Source organism: Rissa tridactyla, chromosome 1, assembly GCF_028500815.1.
Source record: "Rissa tridactyla isolate bRisTri1 chromosome 1, bRisTri1.patW.cur.20221130, whole genome shotgun sequence".
Taxonomy (NCBI): domain Eukaryota; kingdom Metazoa; phylum Chordata; class Aves; order Charadriiformes; family Laridae; genus Rissa; species Rissa tridactyla.
The window spans coordinates 131,001,346-131,019,384 of NC_071466.1; the positions used below are offsets into that span (position 1 = coordinate 131,001,346).

Here is an 18,039-nt window from a genome sequence, read left to right on the forward strand (position 1 = left end):
TTCTACCTTTAAACTGTGGAGCAAATTTCTGCAACGCTATACCAGAAGTAAAACAGGGTTTGGTCCATAACACACACTGGTCTGTCACAAGTGGGCCACAACACCCAAGAGTTTCAGCAGTCCCTCTGGAAGTCTCACCTGCTCTTGGTTTTACAGAGCACAGGTCAAATCTCATCCGTTCCCTGACCATGTACAGCCCCATTTTTAACGTTCACAATTCTGCAAGGGTTCTGCCTGTGGCAATACCAGAATCAAGATGCCGGCAAATAATGGACAGACAACTGTAGAAATAACATTTTTGGTTTAGTGTTCGCAATTTGTTTTACAGCTCATAATGAAATACTGTTAGAGATATTCTACATTCATACATTTCTAGCAAAATACACTTTAAAAAACATAAGGCACTTTCAGACTTCCTAGAACAAATGCTCGTGATAAAAATTCAACAAGAATGCTGGACGAGAACCCTTTCTACCCTTAATGTTCCGGTCAGTAAAAGATCAATCCTCTAGTCAGGCAGGCAAATGAAATAATCAATAGAAAGGTTTCCAAGATAGAGTTACTGGTGTATTAGTGTGCATTCTGAAGTAGTCTATTTGAAGTATCTTCAGTTGGGGAGGGAGGGCATGGTGTGAATAAGATGCATTAAAATAGTTCTTTGAACTGTGTAACAAAGACACATTGCAGGGATTAAGTTTCATTACTTTCATTGGATTAAATTCCTTCCATTCATTATTGCCAATAAGAGTAAGGAACAAAAAGGAGCTGGTTCCCCCCTCCCTCCCCCCCACTCCCATTATAATTCAACACAAGATTGCAAAGACTTAAAATGCCCAGGACAGAAGCCCATGAAAAACTGCATCTGGCCGCTTCAGAGTATGTTTAAATATTCATTACTGACTTCCTCAAGTCTCACCTCTTACTAAAGAAAGAGAAACATAAAAGAATTGGCAACTGTATAAGTTGCTTCCAGTCAAATTGATATTTTGCCTCTTTTTAACACGACCCCACTGTTCACATTAAGCACCTGCATTCAGAAAGGCACCAGCAGCTCCCCTTGGCAGAGAGATGGCGGGGCAGAGGATGAATGCGGGCAGGGCCCTGGGCCCCGCGGGGAAGAAGGAATGAACAACTTTGCTTCACACACTTGTGCCTCGGCTTAAGAACAGTTTCAAAAGCCGGACGTGCTGGGCTGCTGTAGCAACAAGGGGACTGATACCAAAACACTGACTGAAGACTTCACTTGGAGACGCATGTGTAGGAATTGAAATCCACTATTCAAAACTGACAGAGAGCTATAATGCTGGCAAAACCACTCTCTACTTCTCAGGACCCCTGAAAAGAGGATGGTAGGAACTAGTCCCTACCATCCATCTTACCGATTTTATTGCCCAGTACATTTTCCAGACTTTGGGGGCTAACAATTGCTGAAAAACTTGACTCCAGGGGCCTCAGTACAGGCACTGCAGGCACTCCAAGCACTGCAGTACAAACCTGCATCCCTAGTCCTCTCAAATCCACCTCCAAGGGGAAAAAAAAACAACTCCAACCAACCATTTGTTTTTCTTACAAGTCCTTGATTGTTTTAAATTTTGACTTACTTGAATTGCTCTTTAAAGCCCAGCAGCAAAAAGAAAACTTGGTAGGTATATTTGGGAATACATATAAATTTTTAAGAGACATTTTATCAAGTCTAAAAATGCATAGAGATATCAACTGCATAAGCTGGCAAGCTTTCACCTGGCTACAGCGAAGAAGCTGTGAAAAAAGATTAGCCTATTAGCCCAGCCCTATTATGATTGGGGCAGAAATGGATGCCTGTTCAGTTAGGAAAGAAAATGCAGTTAAGGATGGAGCTAAATTAGCAGCAGACACCACTGGTCTTAGCCCATCACACACGGAGGTGCTCCTGTGCAAACAGGAACCGTGGTGAAATGTGACTTTGTGAAGTGAAAAAATGCATGACTTCAAGACAACTGCTGCGAAAGAGAAGAAAGGAAGGTGGTACCTCAAGGCCCTGAGCTCAAGTGCTTTTGAGATCCCAACTTGTGTGGCACACTTTCACTGGTGGAAGAGCCAAGCTCTAGATCACTCAGTTGCTCACTACTGTTATACTAGCAGTCAGTTTTAAATTGTGTCTGTGCAACCAGTTTACTGTCCTTCAGCATCAGTATGACGACATTTAATTGTGACAGAAAGAAGCATCTGAAAGAGGAGATGAAGAACACAACGCAGGCCACTCACTGATCCCAATTTAACCAACAGCACCACGCAGTTTGTTTCTCTCAAAGTCTGTAGGTTCTTCTTCCCCAAGCAAACCTCACAGAATTTGCTTAACTGGCATTCAGTTGCTTTGCACATACACCTTATTGTGTCTTAAAACTATACTTTAAAAAAGTTACTTGGAAAGGCACAGAGCATGTACAATTTAGTTCCTTGTGGATCTGTGCGTGTGGGGAATCTTCAGACTAAACTGCAATGACTAATAACGGATGGGGTGCTATTTTACAACCAGATCATTTCTTTCAAATTCCAGTTCTCTCCAAAGGAAACCAGGCAAATGAGCAGTGCTGTCAAGGAAATGCACGGCAAGAAGTTCAACCTGCACACCGAGACAGACTGCAACGTACAAAGTTTCACAGACCTTGTTCTTCTGGTCACATTAAAGGAAAACTTGTAGTCTAATAAAAAATAATAATAAAAAAAAAATCACTAAGGCTAGTTACAAAGAGTAGAATTATCAAAGTGCTTTAATATATAAAGTGTCAAATATAATTAAACAGGACCATTAACAGAGAGCTGCCATAAGATATTCAAATAGGTACGTGTGTTTTCTGAATGCAGGAGTAGAGCACAGGTTTCTCATTTCCCCCATAGGGCCAAAGTGGGTTAAGAAAAGTTTTTCTTGTTCAGTTAGCTTCTTAACACAATGTATTTGCTCTGCTCGTGCATTCGAAGGCACAGTTGGATTTGCTCTACCTGAAACTCCATCAAAAGGACTGATTGTTTGCCATGAAATATTAATAAAGGGGCATCTCTCACTGAGCAAAACACACAACAGCCCCATGAAGTAGATTTATAGATACCTCTCAATTCATAATATTAATTTTTAAGCTATTTCCTGATACTTAAAAATTCTGAGCTATTTTCTTTTAAAAAGAGTTTAAGATAACCAAATGTGTTATTTGAACAAACCAACAGACTGCCAAAGCTATTATAACACAAGCAAATGCAAACAAATAAATAAGGAAGAAGTTCCAAAACCACCTTGTGCAAGATGCTCAGACAACGCTCCTTAGCCTCCCTACCGGCGTTTCCTCTCATGTGATGATTAGGAAAAAAAAAATATTCTCCATGGCACTTTTCTCAGTACTTCCAATTCATTAAGCGGCTGCCTCCTTTAAGCAGGTGACCTTACGGAACGTAACTGTGCACCAAGCATAGCAGAGCTATCAGCAGCAGGGGGACATGGTTGTTTAGAAACAAGAAGTGTCAATCAAGACCTTTCCTGCAATTCACAGATATAAAAGCAGATTTGCTCCAGTAAGCTGAGACTCAAAAACATGATACAGAGCATGGTATCTGGTCCCTTGCACGGCCACAAGTCTGAATGACACCAAGTCTCAATAGAACAACTCATCTGAAGGCACCATAAAGACAGCAACACTCCAGGTGTAATGGGAAGAGGCAGAGGGAGGAAAAATAATGAATAAGGTTAGAAGGAAACACTAAGAGCAGCTTGGTATAACAAGGGAAAAAAAAGGTGGCTCAGTTCTATGACGGTTGTAACATCTGTAACAGCACAGAGACCCTACGCCTCTAGGCAAAAGAAGAGTAAACAGAGTTTGGAAAAATCTACTCCTGCACAAAAAAACCCCAACTCTCATTTTTAGTGGATGGGTGTAAAATCTGTAACTGAAATCAGAGGAGACAGCAAAGAATCAAAACTCTATATAAAACATTGGGGTCCATACATACTCACACGGCATCATTAGCCTGTTTCTGATTTACCACAGTGTTAAAAGATCTGGACAATCTCCTTTGCTCTGCAGGATGACTGAAGTCCAGTGAAGTGTCATCTATTAAAACCCTTCTCAATCAGCCAGTGAGAAGAAATTCCCCTCCCCAGCCCGTACGAGGGAGGGAGGGGGGATGTCTCCCAGACAGCAGATGTTTCTAACAACCCCAGGCACCCTACAGGCAGTATGCCACTGAGTTAGTTCTCCTAAGTAGCACTGCACCAAGCAAGTCTAGGCTTGCTAAGATGTTCTGCCCCTTACATGGACTTGAGGACAGTTTCTAGTGAGCCCTTCAGGCCAGAGGCTCATACTTTGCTGTTCCATTATTGCTTTCCAAATACGTTTTCCTTCCAGTCTTCCCCTTTTGCTCCCCGTTATCCCAGAAGGACTTTCTGCATCCTGCGCGCAGCGACACTGGCTTCGTCCTCAGAGTCAGACTCGCTCTGGGAAGTCGAGCTCTGGGAGGCAGAGCTGCAGGGAGAGGAGCACTCTGGGGAGCACAGGTAGTGCATCAGGGGGAGGCGATACTTCCCGCAGAAGTCAACGAACTTGATCTGTCTGACGCAGCTGTCAAAGTAGACGCCTGTAAGGGCAGAGGGGACAATAACAACATATGAGACCCTGTGCGGAGAAATCTGGAAGCTCTGCAAGGTGGTTGTGTCTGGTGCAAATGACTGAAATTAGGATTTAATTGACACAGCACTGGACACAGAAGGACAAGGGATAACGGAGGAAGAGAAAGTACCAGGACACCTCTGGAAACGTGAATTTTCTTTTCTTAGTAAAAAGAAAAATATCCTGTAAAACTGTATTTGATAGGTGGTTCAGAACGGCACACTCTGCATCAGAAGACACAGGGCAGCTACTTCCACAGAATTTGTCAATTTCTTCTAACCACTAGGGAGAAATTGCTGGGAATTTGCAAACTTCTCAAATGTCAAATTAATTCATCTACTCTATTTTCAAACTTGTAAAACCTCTTCTACCAGCTAGCAAAAATGCGTTCACAAATAGACCTTCATAGCTCCACTTTTCTTCTGCTTGAGTGAAGTCACCATGCTGAGTTTGGCTGCTACTTTCCATGGCAACAGTGTTACTGTAACACACAATTAGGTTCTCTTCCTGTCACAGCCAGTGATTTTAGACACTGACATTTTCAGAAGTTTCCAGTGGTGTTTTTAAGTCCCAGCTGGTCTGGAGTAAGCTCTTCTCCTGCAGTGTTAGAGTCACGCTGCAGTACTGTGCTAGTTCACAAGGAAAAGTGAAAAAGAATCCACTGCTAGCCAAACTGTGCAAAACTCTAAAAAAGGAAAATGTCTTTCCCTTTCAACACAAGTTCCAGCCCTTCCGTCTTTGTTTATAGAGCATGCTTTACTATCGTCCTACAAGGAGATAACAGACTGCATTATAGAGGGTAGATACTAATTAATGATTTTTTGTTTTCCTTAATCTTCTAAAGGCTGAACGCGCAGATCATTTACTCTGGATAAAGATTAAGCCAAATTAAGCCCAACTATTCCAGGCTTTTCTATGAAGTGAAGCTTGCTGTTCAGCAAAAGTGCTGGCAAAAGTTCTCCTCTCCATTACTTAGTCTGAGCTATTTCAGGGCAGATGGATCAGAAACTTCAGCCATAAAAGCCTAGTGGAGTGCTGCGGATGAGCTGCAAAGACTCCGACAGAAACACTGTCTAATATTCCCATGCAAATACAGTAAACCAGCACTACAACTCCGAACATCGTTCCTAAGTGAACACGGTTCTGTAAAGACAAGTTTACAGGAGATCTGGAGCCAATGAAATACAGATAGAATTTGGATGCAACAACACATCTAACCTGATCGAGCTACTAAAGTCATGGCAAGTCAGAGGGAAAGAAAACCCATCAGGTAAAAGCAGGAAGCTAAGCAGTTAAGGAGAACTTACCCCCGCATTTAGGATTGGGACAGTTGCTGGCCAAGCTCAGATAACGGACGAGATTCTCTGGGAGATCGCTGGGAGCGTAGGGAACATTGCGAGTTTTAACTGTGCGTCCAGCCAGTTCCTGAAGGCTTGGTGGATTGTAGGTCAGGTCACGGACAAATCGAACCACCAGTGGGTTCCCACGCAAGCTCAGCTCTTCCAGGTGAACCAGGTTAAGGATCTCTCGAGGAAGGTACGTCAGCAGGTTGTTGTGCAGGCTAAGGGAACGCAGGGAATGCAGCCTGAGGATGGAGATAGAAACCCTGTCAAGATGTGCAAGCAAAATCGTTCCACAACTGCATTACACAGACCTGATCATTCTCCCCTCTCACACCAATTTCTTTTCCTTTGGCTTTTCTTCCTTTTAAAGCATAAATCCATGCTAAAAGAGCTGCTGCTACTCCAGCACACGCAATGCCCTAGAAAACTTGGCTCACCTGCTGAATGCCTGTTAAAGAAACACAGCCTCAAATATGCTGCTGTCCCTCTCAGTATTTCCCACTACACACCCCAAAAAAGGGTAGCACAGAACGAAAGTGTATGAACTGACTGCTTTCAGGGAGAGACGGTGATTCCTTGTACCCAGTGCATGCATCAAGAACGGTTCCATGCAACACTTTGAATAAGTCACCTGCTTTCACTCATGCATTAAAGATGACTGCTGGTAGGCAGCCAACCCTGGAAAACCCCATGTTTTCATTGCTTGCGGCTGTATCACCTTGTGCTGTGATACTACCAGATCTCAGAAGCCAAGTAAGATCAGGCCAGGCTGGCATCGACATGAGTGACAAGCAGTTTCTTGGCTTTTGGAGGAGGCGTTCTCCTCTCAGAAAGCACAAAGCAACGCTCCAGCACAGCGTCCAGGGATGCTCTCAAACCAGTACAAGTTACAAGACAACTGGAATCATTAAACATTGTACATCAAGAATAATCCCACTGTACCATCAAATTCCAATTCAGAAAACTCCATGCTGTCATCCAATTGCTTTTAGGGTTACAGATACACACCGAATTTTTCACCTCCCATCTTAGGCTACCCATACAGGGTTTACAGTGTCCTCTTTCCCCCATTATGAAACAGAGAAAGCAGTAACTCATCCTCTAGAGCTGTGCTGTAGGATTTAACAAATACTAAACCATTCTGCGATCCTAGAGTAAGAAACACCAAGGGAACACAGGAGATGGTACAACACAAAAGCACGCATAAAAAGGCTTTGGGTGAAAGACAAAACAGACCAAGCATTCATCACTAAGAATACAGTAGCATGGCAGTTTATCTTTTCTGAGTTGCCCAGGTACTTCTCAGGGCTCCCAGTACAAACCTATTAATTCACCTTAAAGTGTACACTTGGTGACGTTTTTTTTTTTCCCCATAACCCTTTGATTGAGATTTCCATATTACATATTCATGGTCTGCTTGCAGTGCACCATGCTCAGGATCTTCTTGTTCAAGTCTAGTCACATCAATAAACTGAAGGACAAATAAGGTGCTTTTATCCACACATGCAGAAGAAAAAGTTCAAAGAGTTAATTACAGCTGGTGGCTGATGACAGTAAATACTCACTGTGCCAGCTGAGGTGGAATGCTCTGGATCTTGTTGTCACACAGAACTAGATAGCTTAGAGAAGGCAGGTTTGCTAATTCAGGTGGAATTGAAGTAATGAAATTCCCTCCAAGGTACAGAAACTCTAAACTGAGAAAGAGAAGAGATAACACTGCATTATTTCATTAAGGTCATTTGCGGTTTAATTTAACACTAGGTCTGGTCTTCTCATCTCCCAGATTTCTTAAAGAAAATGTACAGGTGACTATGTATGAGATAATTTGCTGAAGGAAAAAAAAAAAAGCTATGTTGCATATCAAAATTACAACAGAGCTGCTGTTTCCCAGCAGATAATGTTGAGATTTACCTCCAGCCTCCTGCAATCACCATTACATTTGTAGGTAGGCATCAGACAACCACGTATTCCTACACCAACCCCACATGCAAAGCTTCTGCTCCTATTTCCAAGGAACAGAAGCTTGTGCACACAGGGTCTGCAGCACTGACGCAGCTCCTGCTGCAGCCAGTGGGAGCTCTCAGTTCCAATAGGAGCAAAGGAAGAGAGCAGTGGCTCTCCCCCAAAATCCCGTGTGTCTCAGCCCTGCACAAGTGCTAATTGCTCTTTATGGTATCATTTGACTCCTCGGTGACGAACTGAAACCTTTCAGCAGAAGTTGGAGGCAGATAGTCCTGCTTTGATGCAGTTCACATACCGACAACATCACGCTGCAAAAGCACAGAGTGCATCTAAATCACACAAGTACATGCATGCCATTTCTCAGATAGGCTGATTTCAGTATACTGAACTCATGGAGCCCAGAGCTACCAAAAACGTTACCTGGGCTTAACTGCAGTTTGGGCCTAAATAAAAGAAAAAAATAAAAATCACTGAACGTCCTGTGAAAACTCAGTGGATGGGAGACAGGAATGAAGAGAGGCACTAGATCCCTTCTGCCAGGTGGAGTAGCCAGTATTTGCTGTGCATCGCTGCCCTTCTAGGAAGGAAAATTGTCAAGCATAATAGCTTCAAGTCCCCATTTAAGAGCCAAATAGTTTTCCTCTCCTGTTCTCAGATGCTGTCTGGAAGAGGAGCTAAGGCAGGTTCAGTTTGGGCACTTCTGTCTGGGAAGAGACACCATTGCTAATCATCATCCAGACAATACTTTTTCCCATGCCTGAAACAGGTGGATCCCATGGACCTGTCTGCAGGTGCTGGTTCAAGATCTCCAGTACATACTCAGGTTAGCTGCATAACTACAGTGTACGCTGGCCCCCTCTGACCCACCAAGCATTCTCTGCAGCTCAGGGACAGAGAAGTCATCCAGGCTCCATCAGCCTTTCTTTAAGAACAGCTTATAACCTCCTTGGAATAGGACACACCTTCATCTCACCCCAGCAATTGACAAAGGCTATGGACACAACTGGCAAAGAAACCAAACCACCCAAGGGATATGGTGGTCGACCCAGAGGTCCAAACACTGCAACTGTGCCACAGCAGGTGTGGAGCACCAGAAAAGCTCCTCCCTGAGGCTTCCTGTGGGATGGAGAAAAAGAACGGTAGAAAGAGAATATTTTGTTCAGTTCTTACAGGAAACTTGAACTCCAAAGATCCAATGACAGCAGCTGTTTGGGTTACAGGGGCCACCAACACAACACAAAGGTCCATCTGCACAACAGCGAAGAACAGAACAGGCCTCTGCAACACACCAAGAGATGCTCTCAGAGCTTACCTCCCCCTGGATTCGCTTACCTTTCTGGAGTATGTCGGAGGCAAGATAAATAACTGAAATTTGACAAAGCGGTCACAAAATTAAGCCTTAAACCTAATTTGACTATATGAAAGGAAGTAACTATACTTGCTTCAGCTAAGAGATCAAGTAGAACAACACATTTGGAGGTTATTCTGAACACGGAAGAAAGTACACTGGAAAAAAAACACTACCAAACCCCCACTGCTCAAAAGTAACCTCCCTTCTACACAGACAACCTGTAGGTGAGGAGTGGGGGTAAGAGGAAGGCTGCTGTACAGAGACCACCTCGAGGGGAGATTATTTTTAATTAAATTTTGATCCCCTAACAAAGCCCTGAGTTTTAACCAAAATTCCTCCTTCAACCTCCATTGTTTCCCAAGGTGGATTTAGGCTGCTTGGCTCTCATTAGGGACTTAACTGCTGACCATAGAATTCCTAGGCATATTTGAACTCCATGCCATTGTTGGAGCCCACTCTGAAAACTGTTGGGCAAGGGAATTCTAGTAATGTGGATTTCAATGTTTAATCAAGGTTTAGATGTGTACAAGTTTCCACTTCCTAGGAAAAGTGAATAATTAACTCTTCATCCTCTGTGCTTGAAGACAATAATGCCCATAAAGCCATACTGCATAAAAACACATACTACCAGGGAAGGGGAAGAAGGGTGCAAAATATACAGTAAAAAGTGTTTTTGAAATTCCTTTCAAGGCCTGAAATGCCTAAGTTTCAAGACTAGCTTACTGCACAAACTAAGCATGCAAAAACACTGCCTACAAACTATTTACAGCTTTCAAATTCATTCTTTGTAAAGCCTCTATAATGAAAACACTCAGTTATACTAGCTAGGATATAAAGCCCCAACATCAGACCACAAACTGTTTCTAACCAGAAATCCACTAAATAAGATAACTCCTTTAGTGGCAACAAGGGACTCCTTAAAAATTGTTTTCTTTTTACCTTTCTTCTGAATCACCTTTTCGAGGTCAGTAGACTAACAACTCCCTGAGCCCAGTCCAGTATAGCAAATTCAGAATTTCCAACATGAACTTATGATATGAATTAGATAGTAAATTTATTAAAAAAGAACACAGGCAGGAGGTTTTGAAACAATAGAGAAACTTATTTAAATAGAGCAAAGATATTCTTACAGCTTCCACTGAAACACTGATCAGTAGCCAAAAGAAATCTGTAACTCCCGTTGCCCAAAACACAATTTGCGAGAAAGAAGGATCTAGCCTAGCCATGGCTGAGCAAGATGGAGAAATTAAAAACAATCATTTCTGCATCAAATTAAAGTACCAAGAATTGTTGGAGCAAAGCTAATCATGACACAGGCAAGGATTTTTTTTTGCAGTGAGCACTGACCACACCACTGGGGCCACAGTTTGTTCCTAGCTCATCTACTCCTGCCCTGATTTTTGTGCCTTACTAAGCCTGTATCTAGAGGCCAAGGCAACGCTGGCTCTCGAGCTGTCCTGCTTGGGAGGGGGCAGTTTGCTGCTCCATAAGATGAGCGAGAGCACCTCTAATGAAGCAATCCACAATGTTTACCATAGTTTTTCACAGGAGGACCATAGCAGAGACGAGACTGAGCTTAGTGAATACTTCTAACTAACCTTTCACACCGAGACACAGTTTTTCTGACAATCATTAATCTGCATAGTCATTTGGACCAGCCAGCTAAGGTCTCATGCATCGCTGTGTACACACAGGGGGAGCTGGAATTTTTCTGTACTTTCAAAAGTCAGTCCAGGAACTTAGAAAAGCCAGAGAGCAACCAGCCTCAAACAAATATAAACTCAGTTCCTATTTTTGAAGCTAGAATAAATTATGTGCTTCCAACCTGCCACACAGGCTCTGGCTGAACGAGTTTCAAGAGGGGACAAACACTAACAAAACCCATCTCAACAAAAAATGAACCCCACCCCCTCCATTTGACAGAGTAACTAACAGGGGCTGAGACTTTCTCTCCTGCCTTTTAGCAATGTTTACAAATACACTAATAAAAGGCCAGAGTCCCTTTCAGCCTCATATCCAGCAGGCCCCTCGCTCAGCACAGCCAGTACTAACTACGGCACGCCAAGCCCATCGCGTGTCCCTCCTCTCTAGCAGGGGATTTCACACCAGCGGGCTGTAGGGTGGCTGTGTAAGTCACTTTACATATGGGAAGGGAGCGGGGAAATGCTCAAACAACTATGAACCGATTCAGGTGGTGGCAGCAAAATTTAACATGCCAAGAGACTGCACATTCTTGCTGCAGTATGTCCTTGAGGTTTCCAGGTCATCGTCATATCGCACAAAACAAATCAAAAAGCCCCAAAACACTTGGTTAATAAGAAGAGCCCACTCTGAGCACTAGAGGTATTTTTGATACCCTATCAATTATCATGACACTTTCATTATCATGTTTCAAGGGGAGAATGTCTTCTGGTACTGAAGATACTCAAATTTCCAATCCGCCCTGTTTCCCCACAGATGCTTCTATGGATAAAATTTAACAGCTGACATCAAACAGATGCGTCTAAATAGGTAATCTAAAAAGAAACAACGAGCCTGAAATAGCTCCAGGTCTTTTTAAGATAAACTTTTTAGCAATAAATTTCCAGGGCAATTTTGAGGCTCATGCAAGGCAGGAATTTAAAAGCGCCCACAATACACTCCTGTTAGCCCTGTTCTACGATTTGCTAATTCCTGAGAGAACTGCATAGCCTTTGCTGACACGCAAATTTAAGATCAAACAGTCGTCTGAAAACTATTTGCAAAACGTTTGAAGAGGGGAAGAAAAAAGGAGGCAGCAAGCAGATTTCCTAATGCCGTATCTTTATCAAAGCTTCACTTGCCGTTTTTCCCACACTGTGTAACAGTCGTGCTTAAGTGTATGCTTGTCTAACATGCTTAATACTACCCACGAATAAAAGCAAATACTCTGGTTTTCATTGCATCTAAGCCTTCATACAAAACTTGGATGAATCCAGTTAGGCGTTCGAGGCCTTTGATCCCAGCCCTTGCACAACTGAGCTTTACTAGAGGAACCCAAGCAAGAAGGAAAGGAGCATGCATGGCAGATGCCTGGAAAGAACCTGTCTCTTTTCCAAGCTCTTTCCGCCTGCTCCTGGTGTTCTACTGAGGGCAAGAGCATTAACTAGAAGAGTAAGACTCAGAATTCACATCTGGAGATTCAAGGTATGGATTGCATTTCGCTAAGCTCTTGAGAATTCTTCCCTTTATGGGATGCTCGCAAGACATTTCCCCAAGCGTGCAGGCTGATGAGGGCAATTCATGCACCCTTAAGCCAAAAGCCACAGTTGGACAGTGAAGATTGGAGCTGCACTTTACCAGACTTGCCAAACAAATTTTGTCCAAAATAGCACATGTAGATGACCGCATTTTTAGCTCACCAGCTACAACACACGATGCCCCTTAGTGCATCCCCAGCTGGATGGGCAGAGGAAGGACATACACAACCTGTACAGGGGTGGGACATCTACGCAGATTACAATTCAGGAGCTGCTGGGGGCTGTGAATCGAGTCTGAGAGTGACTGACCATAACATCTCACACTGAAAGCACAGCAAGGTCAATGTTGGAGGGAGAACAGAAAAGATCATGCTTATGTCTACCTATGCTAAGCTCACCTTGTATCTGGCAACAAACAGGAAAGCAATGCAAAGAGGGCTGCTCTCACCCATCTGGTGCATTGTCTACTCTAAATCCACAGCAACAGTCAATGTTGCAATTTAGGTCTTGCGCTGTACTGACACTGCTAGCTGACAGTAACTGGGGGTGGTGGGTATACAGAAAGAGCTGGCACAGCCTCAACATGATTGAAAAAAGCCCTCAGCAGGGCCCAGACTTGCTTTTCTCAGAAATGTAAGAGGCTGTTGCAGGTCACCATAGACACTTATGGTGGAATTCAGAGGAAAGAGCATTGCATTTTTCTAGTGGAAAACATGAAGCAAAGGCTATTCATCCTTGGTGCTGGCATGCTATGATCAGCATCATCCTGCTGCCATCACCAGAGCAATGGTGATCATCCACTTATAAAGCCACGTGAAGGAAGCTTCAAGCATCAGGACATCTACAGCTGGTCCTTCTGCAATGGCCTAGGTGGTAACTGATAATCAGGTGAAAGGAACTCACTTTCCATGCAGGATTATGCACTGCGTGCAAAGATTTGTCTGGCCAAGGATGGCGCAGATGGCTGAAGCTGGAAGGAGTAAGACAAGGCAGCAGCAGGACTGGCTGTGGTTCTTATTGTTGTCCACTAACTTGCCAAATCACCAGGAACATAGTAGCGGAAAAGTTTTGCACAAAATGCCTGACCCCATCTTGCTGCAAAGCTGTGGATTTATTATCTTCATGTGAGTAACAACACATGGCACACATCTCTCATTCAAGGGCCTTTGTGTTTGTAGTTGCCAACATATTCCTTCTCCTTTGGCAGATCAGACCCATCAGCTTTTTATACTTTCTACTTCACCACGTAGAATCCTTACCTGCTGTATTCCTGGCCTTCACCAAAACTGACATGATACCCCTTCAAAAACCACAACAGGAAACCGTATGGGGTGCAGAAGACAGACATAAGGCTTAGTTATCAAGAATGTTTTGTGTTTTTTTTTTTTTTAAAAATCTCATCAGAACTCAGACATTCCCTGGATACATAAGCAGTATTTCTAGATCTCTGCAAGTCTGCTTAGCTTTATAATCAGTGGCTGGAGCAAATGGGAAGCTGCCAGGGTCACGGGAAGAAGAGAACTGCTGGCCTCAGGAACTCTAGTACCAGCAGGAAGAACGTGTCCGGTCAAAGTGCTGCCTGCATTCCTCTGTGGTCTCAGAGACCACAAGACATGAGAAAAATTTCTTTTATGGGCAGTTGCATGTGGAAAAAGGCTCAAAGTCTTGCCTTGCCAGCAACAGCAAGACAGACACTTACAGCTTGAGCCATGAGGTTAACAGAAGCCTCAACACCTACATCAGGTCCCAGCTCCTGGCCCAGAGTTCAGAAACAAATGGATGCCTCTGTTTTGCCTTGCCACAACAGCTGGCTCTGCTCTGTCCTTGCTCAGGCTCATTTTACGCACTACAACACTATGCACGCTCACGTTGCAGACACCTCTGTTATTGGCAGTGGGAGGAGGGTCTGGCAGCAGTTTCTCTCCAGTATATATTTATTATCTTTTTGGCAAGGGCGTGAGGTCATTGGCTATCTGGCTTCAACAAGCAGATCTAAGATCCCCTCTGGAGGAATATTAGATTATAAAGTATTGGTTTTTCCCAGCTCTGGCAAGCGTGCTCCTCCCTTTTGTTACTTAAGCAGTCCCAAAACTCCCAGAGGAGTCACTGATGGCATAGCGGTAAAGAAGGTGACGCTTCTGGTAGGGCACAGATTTGCTATCTTGAGCTAAAGTTCAATTATATTATGGTGACACGTTAGCAGCGAGTTAGCAGTGATTACATGGGCGGCAGACACAAGCTGGGTCTAGTCTAGTTTTTCTACCTGACACGTCACTTTGTAACGATAACCAGACAGTTCAATAGCCTTGTCCGCATTTGCCCTCTCAGAATTGTCATGCTGGGGTTCAAGCATGACCAGCCCAAGAAAAGCTGCAGGACAGGACAAACAGGAGCCTTGCTCCAGGGCAGGCCAGGCCAGAGGAACAAAGCAGAGTAACCATGCAGCAGCAGTTTGACAGCAGTGCAGCACGGAGCACAGCATCACATGCAGTGCTATGCAGCCTGGTACCTTCCCAGGGTCAGCAGCACAGGCTGCAGCCAGGCTGAGGTTTGTTTTCTTGGGGGCTGGGGGGAGGGGTGAAGAAAAAAAGAAAAAAGAAAAGAAGAAAAAAAGAGAGAGGGAGAAACCACAACTACAGAGGAGGGCATGTAAGCAGCAGCAGCAGTGAGTGGACACAACACTGCCTTAGAGGTGGACACAACAATCAGATCCCAACTACATCCTGGACGCCATCAGGCATGTTATGGAGGCAACGTGGATCATCTCGCATACACAACTGCCCTCTTCCATTGGCCTCGTCTTCCATGAAGTGGTGCCATTGTCCTCTTTTCCTTCTTTATCCCTGAAGCAACTGCTCCTGAACAGAGAGAAAGCTGATGTTCCTCCTCATGACAGCCTCAACCTAGGATGCATCCCAACTTTGACAAGAAGGGCATGGGCATTCTCTAGGCACTCAAAATGCCTCACAGCATTGCTCATACTTAGCTTAACCCAGAATTGCTCCAGATCCTCAACAGGTGCACGCTGTACCATCTGGGCAAAAGCCACATACCCAATTGTATTATATTGCAGCGGACAAAACCATTTCCCGCCAGCACTCAAGCAGTCCTGGTACCTCCAACCTAGGACTGTGGGAGACAGCACCCTGCAAACATCCTGTGCTTCCACTGGATGCAACTCTGCTGAGCCATTGGGGCGAATCCAGCTGTTTAGGGTCAGGGTTTCAAGAATTTGCGTAAGAGAGGCTGCCTCTGGCAAGTCCCTTAGCGAAGACGTAGGGTGAAGAAGTTTCAGACCCCAAGTCTTAGCACAGAGCCACACGGGGGCTAGTCTGGGGCCTGAGAAACCAGCTGAACACACCGAGATGCCTGTGTGTAATCTACGAGTCAGAACACGGCCTTCGGCTTACCCAGGAGGATGACAGGCTTCAGAAGTACCTATCCCAGGTCAATGCGGGCAGTCAATACCTGGTCCCACCTCGGATCTGTTCCCACCTCACCAGTGTTCCCAACTGCCATGATTCAGCCATAGGTTTCTGTGTCATTGGCTTGTGGTGGTTTGATCCAGCCCCAGAGCCAGATGTACCACTGCACCTGAGCACAGCCTGGGGCTCTAGGCTTCAGAATATCAGCTGATCTGTCAGATCTACATGAGCCGGATGGGTGGAGAGAAATACAACAAAAACCCAACCATGCCAGCAAGCACCCTGACGCAACTAGAGCTGTATCAGCAGAAAGACCCTATTGTTTGCATAAGTCACAACCAGATCTTTATTCTCCTGTGCAGTCCATCGTGCGGCCATGAGCTGCATGAGACCAGGGGTTTTACTTTGCTCTCGCCTAGAGATCTCTATTAAAGCAAAGCCACGGAGCGCCTTCTGCATGTCAACGCTCATACCAACCACACTGTCATTAGGAGAGCCTCCCCGCCACCGAGGCAGCCCCAGGACTAGGAAATCCTGAAAGAGTCGCCCACTTAGCGAGCACAGAAGGCCCATCGCTTGCCCAATGAGCAGCTTTGAGTTTTGGCAACTCAACCTGGCGAAGGGGCAGAGACAGGTTAGCAGCAGCGGCAGCAGTGCTTCGCGACATCCGAGGCTGGGAGCGAGACAGAGGCGCGCTGCCGGCGGCGCCCGGCTTAGCGGCGAGAAAATCCGGTCGGGTTTGCCCGGCAGCCGCCGGGGCTCTTTCTCGTCCCCCCGGGGCAAAGGCCCGGCCCCCGCGGGTGCGGGGCGGGGGACGGACCCGTCCCGCCCGGCGCCCTGCCCTCACCTGCGGAGCTCCTGGATGTCGGGCGGGATGCCGTGGAGGCGGTTGCCGCCGAGGCTGAGGCTCTGCAGCCCGCGCAGCCCCAGCAGGGCGGGCGGCACCTCGGCGAAGCGGTTGCCGCTGAGGTTGAGGACGCGGAGGGAGCGGCCGAGCGGGGCCTGCCCCAGCCCCTTGGGCAGCGAGCCGGGCCCGCCCAGCCGGTTGTTCTTGGCCAGGAGCGTGTGGAGGCGCGGCAGGGCCAGCAGCTCCGCGCCCAGCTCCGCCAGCCCCGTCCCGCTCACGTCCAGCACCTCCAGCGCCGGGAACCACTGCGACAGCCCGGCGGGCAGCCGGCCCGACAGCCGCCGCCGCGGCGGCAGCACCAGCCGCCGAGCCTCCGCGCTGCGCCGCGCCGCCAGCTCCGCCGCCAGCTCCGCCTCCGCCTCCTCCTCCTCCTCGCCCTCCGCCGCCGCCGGACCGCGCCACGGTAGCTCCGGCTCTGGCTCCAGCTCCGCGGCCGCGCCACCCGCCGCCGCCATCCCGCTCGCACCGACCGACGTCGCCGTGCGCCGCCGCCGCCGCCCTTGCGTCACCCCGGGGGCTCCCAGGCCTGGCCCCGCCCCGCCCCGCCCCGCCCCGGAATCTGAATAGCCCCCGCCACCGCCCCCACCCTCTGCCCCCATCCGCGGCCCCATGCTCGATCCCGGGCGGGCGAAGCGAGAGCGGCCCCCGCGGCCGCCGAGGGGCGAGCGCTCGTTATGCAGGTTGCGGGGAGCCCGCGGGACTGGCGGCGGGGAGAGGGCGAGACCCGCCGCGGCCCCGGAACGAGCATAGGAGGGAGGCGGGGCAGTGGGGGACAGCGGCTGTGGAGAGGGGGCTGGCACCCCTCTCCTCCCCCCCGCGGCCGGCGGAGGAGGTGACCGTTACTGCCCCCGTGGGACCGTTACACCCCCAGGTTACCGTTACATCCCCTGGGTTGTCGTTACAGCCCGCTCCCGACGGGTCGGGCCGGCCGGGCTGCTGGAGAACCGCTGGGTGCTGGCAGATGAGGGCCTAGAAATGGCTCCCGCCCCCTTCAAACCCCTCCACAGCGGGCTCGGCTCTAAAGCTCCGAGTCCCTCTAACTGGGAAATTAAAAAATAACCTTCCTGCTGCCCTTTTCCGTCACCCTCAGACCTCGGAGGACAGGTGCTGTCTGTCCCGCTGGTGCCCCAAGGCCTCTCTCTGTTGTGGGCTGTGGCATCCCTGGCCTTGCTGTCGGCTGGTGTTTTGTCCAGGGTTTG

At 46.9% G+C, this 18,039-nt stretch overlaps 1 protein-coding gene across 1 annotated transcript; it reads right to left on the reverse strand.

Annotated features, from left to right (window-relative positions):
* Positions 1–284: 284 nt before the first annotated feature.
* On the reverse strand, positions 285–17,311 carry LRRC58 (leucine rich repeat containing 58). Its single transcript, XM_054186358.1, has 4 exons — positions 16,781–17,311; positions 7,543–7,671; positions 5,942–6,219; positions 285–4,602 (listed from the first exon to the last, which is right to left on the reverse strand). Exons 1-4 carry the CDS (start codon positions 17,293–17,295, stop codon positions 4,394–4,396), a joined length of 1,131 nt encoding a protein of 376 aa, XP_054042333.1. The 5' UTR covers positions 17,296–17,311; the 3' UTR covers positions 285–4,393.
* Positions 17,312–18,039: the final 728 nt, after the last annotated feature.